Genomic DNA, 3,449 nt, shown 5'->3' with positions numbered 1-3,449 from the left:
GTGATTGAACTAGGTGATCACTCCATCGTGAACAAGCCCTGACGTCGTTCAAAGGACAAGTTTTAGCTGACATCATCACTGAAACAGTTCCTTTAGACGAAGATGTACGCAACCACCAAGGAGAAAACAAAGAGGAGTCTGGAAAGAAGACACGAGAAGGTTCAGAAGAACCCTCCTCGATCCTCTATACAGATGGAGCTTCCAATGGAGATGGAAGTGGTGCGGGGTTGATTCTTATTAGTCCCGAGGGTATCGAGCTGACATATGTGATACGTTTAGATTTCCCTAGCACCAACAATGAAGCCTAATTGAGGCACTATTATCCCGACTGAGAATGGCTCAAAAGATCAAGGTCTGACGTATAAAGGCTCATATTGATTCGTTATTAGTGGCCAACCAAATAAAGGGAAGCTACGAAGCAAAATATTCAAAAAATGGAGGAATACTTAAAACAGGTTAAGAAGTTGATGCAAAGCTTCAAGGAGGCTGAGGTGCTGTATATCTCACGAGGGCTTAACAAAAAGGCTGACTCTCTAAGCAAGTTAGCCTCCGTCAAGGTGGAAACCTTTGGTCAGCCGTCAATAACAGAGGTTGCTCTAACCAATGTGGAGGTACAAGAGGAGAGATGTATGACACCAATCCTGCTGTATTTACGAGAGGGGGTCGTGCCAGAAAAAAAACAGGAGGCCCGGAGACTCAAAATCAAGGCACTTAAATATGAGATTATTGAAGGGGCTCTATATAGAAGGTCGTATTTGGGACCCTCCCTCAAATGTGTGGACTTGACAGAGGCGGAATATATCATTCGAGAGATACATGAGGGTATTATTGGAATGCACATGGGGGTAAGATGGTGGCTGCTCGAGCCATGAGAGCTGGATATTATTGTCCAGCGATATTCCTGAGCGCGTTAAAGGAAATACAAAGGCGTGACAGCTACCAGATTTACGCCCCTGTCACTCATCAACTGAAGCTTAACCTCATACCCATCAGTTCATCTTGGCCTTTCCAAAATTGGGTATAGATATAGTGGGCATGTTCCCCGAAGGGTCCGGGAAAGCCCGATTCCTAATCGTGGCCATTGACTTCTTTACAAAATGGGTGGAAGCTAAGCCCCTCACGTCCATCAACGGACAGCAAGCAAAGATATTTGTGTGGGAGAACATCGTGAGTCGCTTTGGGCTTCCCCATTCCATTGTAAGTGACAACGGGAAGCAATTTTCAAGTGTTTTCTTTAAGGAATGGTGCCATCAGCTGAAGATTAGGCAAATAAATATTCACATCCGTGGCCCACCCCCAGGCCAACGGACAAGTGGAGAGGGCAAATCGAAGCATTGTAGAGGGAATTAAGAACCGGCTGGGTTGACATAAGCATTCATGGGTCGATGATCTACCCCATGTCCTATGGGCACACCGGACAATGCCTAATGTCAGCCACGGGTAAACCCCCTTCAGTCTAACCTATGGGACAGAGGCAATGATACCCGTGGAGATAGGCCTACCAACTAACTGTACCTCAATGACTGAACAAGAAAATGAACAAGACCTCATACTCAATTTGAATCTGGCTGAAGAGAGACAGAAGATGGCAGCGAGAAGAGAAGCCGAGAACACAAAGAAGATGGAAAAGAACTATAACTCAAGGGTGAGAGAGGTCAAGTTCAAGGTGGGATATTTGGTGCTAAGGGAGAACGAAGCAAGTAGGCAAGAGGACCAAGGCAAATTGGGCCCTAGATGGGAAGGACCCTACCAAGTCATCTGGGCTGGGGAGAAAGGATCTCACAAATTGGCATATCACTCAGGAGAGGAAGTCCCCAGGACTTGAAACTCCATGCAACTGCAGAAGTATTATGCCTAAGACCCCACGGGGAAAAAAGAAGAGCGCTAGTAACGACGTTAATTTTTAGGAAACATTCAAAGGATAGCGTGGCTTCTTAGAGAAATGAAAAATCTCGAATAACCTCTCCGTGAGGATGACAACACACTGTAACTGAGCTTCAAAAGTTATGTTCAGGTATAATCTAATTTTATGAAGCAAGAGATTTAATGAAAATGCATTTTGTTTAAGAAATTAGATGTGTGCACATGCAATAATAACTAAAATAAATAACGTTCCTCTCCGTGAGAACAAGCAAAAGGATCCATTTGCAACTACAAAAACTCTACCTTTACGCCATAAAAGGCATAAAGAAGGCCCCGCCGATGGGCTAAATGGTTGACCAAACAACAAAAACTAAAACCTAGAACGTTCAAAAGGAAATCATTACGATTAAGATACTACGGGAACCATGCCCAAAGTACTACGTTGCCTCTAAAGGCATAACATCCATATCAAAGTCTTGACCTCCAGGAGGTCCATACATAAAACATCAAATATAAAGCAAAAGAGTCTTATAGAAAACACATGATAAATCCCTATGGATAGAGAGAAGGAGGGTCAACCTCCGACGAAAGGGCCTTAATCTCATCCACCGAGATTCCGGGAGCAGCAGACAACTGGGTCAGGATTGGAGGAATATAGGCATTGTACGCCACAAAAGCTTCTTCGACTTAGGTAAAAACAGTATCTAAGAAGGTGGGAACCTCGAGAATCGGAGTCCCTTGAGCGTTGTGGTCATATCCGGCCTTTAACCCATGCTGAAATCCTGATGAAAAATAGCTCTATTGAGAACGTCACGAAGCTGACATGTCTCTTGGCAAGAACGAGCTCTTCCGTAAACCAGCCAGAATCCTTCCATCACTATCCATGCCAGATCCTCACGAGCACGGTTCAGCTCTTCCTGCAACCCAGCAATGACTTGGTCCTGTTGAGCCCGAGCAGCCTTGTCATCCTTCTTTAAAACCTCAAACTTCCCACGTTCTTGTTCCACAAAAACTTCCAACTAAAAATATGTGACAGAAAAGAAATCGATAAGAAACAGGAATATCAACAATACAACAACAGTAAGGAAATACATGACACATACCTCAGAAAGTTTCACCTGGGCAGCCTGTGAAGAAGCATACTTAGATTCAAGCTCGACAGCATGATTACAAGAAGCCGCCAGCTCAGCAGTCAGGGAAGCAACCTCTCCTCTGGATGCCTTCAAGGAACCCTCGAGGATAGACAATTCTAAGATCCTCTCATCACCGAGGACAACCTTCTGCTTTAGGTCTTGAATTTTCTGTTTGTCTTTCTCAGCTGAATGTTTCAATGTGGAAATCTCCTATTCATTTTGACGAAGGATGCGATCGGCATCTTTCACCGCTTGACGTGTAGCTGCCCCCAAAGCCATGGCACGATACAAGTAAGTATCAAATTTTCCTCCGAGCTCGTAGCAGGGAATACCGGAAGAGTCACAAATTCAACAGCTTTTGGAGAAACCTTCTTGAGGATCTCCATCAAACTCAGTTCTGCAAAACAAAAGACATGAAAGAATCAACATAAGAAAATGCAAATAGAAGACGAA

The 3,449-nt window shown here is 44.2% G+C and overlaps 1 protein-coding gene across 1 annotated transcript; it reads left to right on the top strand.

Moving 5' to 3' along the window:
- Nucleotides 1-434: 434 nt before the first annotated feature.
- Nucleotides 435-872, top strand: LOC143636596 (uncharacterized). The gene has a single exon (XM_077104158.1). It carries the CDS (start codon nucleotides 435-437, stop codon nucleotides 870-872), a length of 438 nt encoding a protein of 145 aa, XP_076960273.1.
- The last annotated feature ends 2,577 nt before the right edge of the window (nucleotides 873-3,449 follow it).

Source organism: Bidens hawaiensis, unplaced genomic scaffold (genome assembly GCF_021521415.1).
Source record: "Bidens hawaiensis isolate Kalapana, Puna unplaced genomic scaffold, B.hawaiensis_p1.1 tig00008029_1, whole genome shotgun sequence".
Lineage (NCBI taxonomy): Eukaryota > Viridiplantae > Streptophyta > Magnoliopsida > Asterales > Asteraceae > Bidens > Bidens hawaiensis.
The sequence above is the reverse complement of the archived record's forward strand: the minus strand, read 5'-3'. Positions and strand labels throughout refer to the sequence as shown.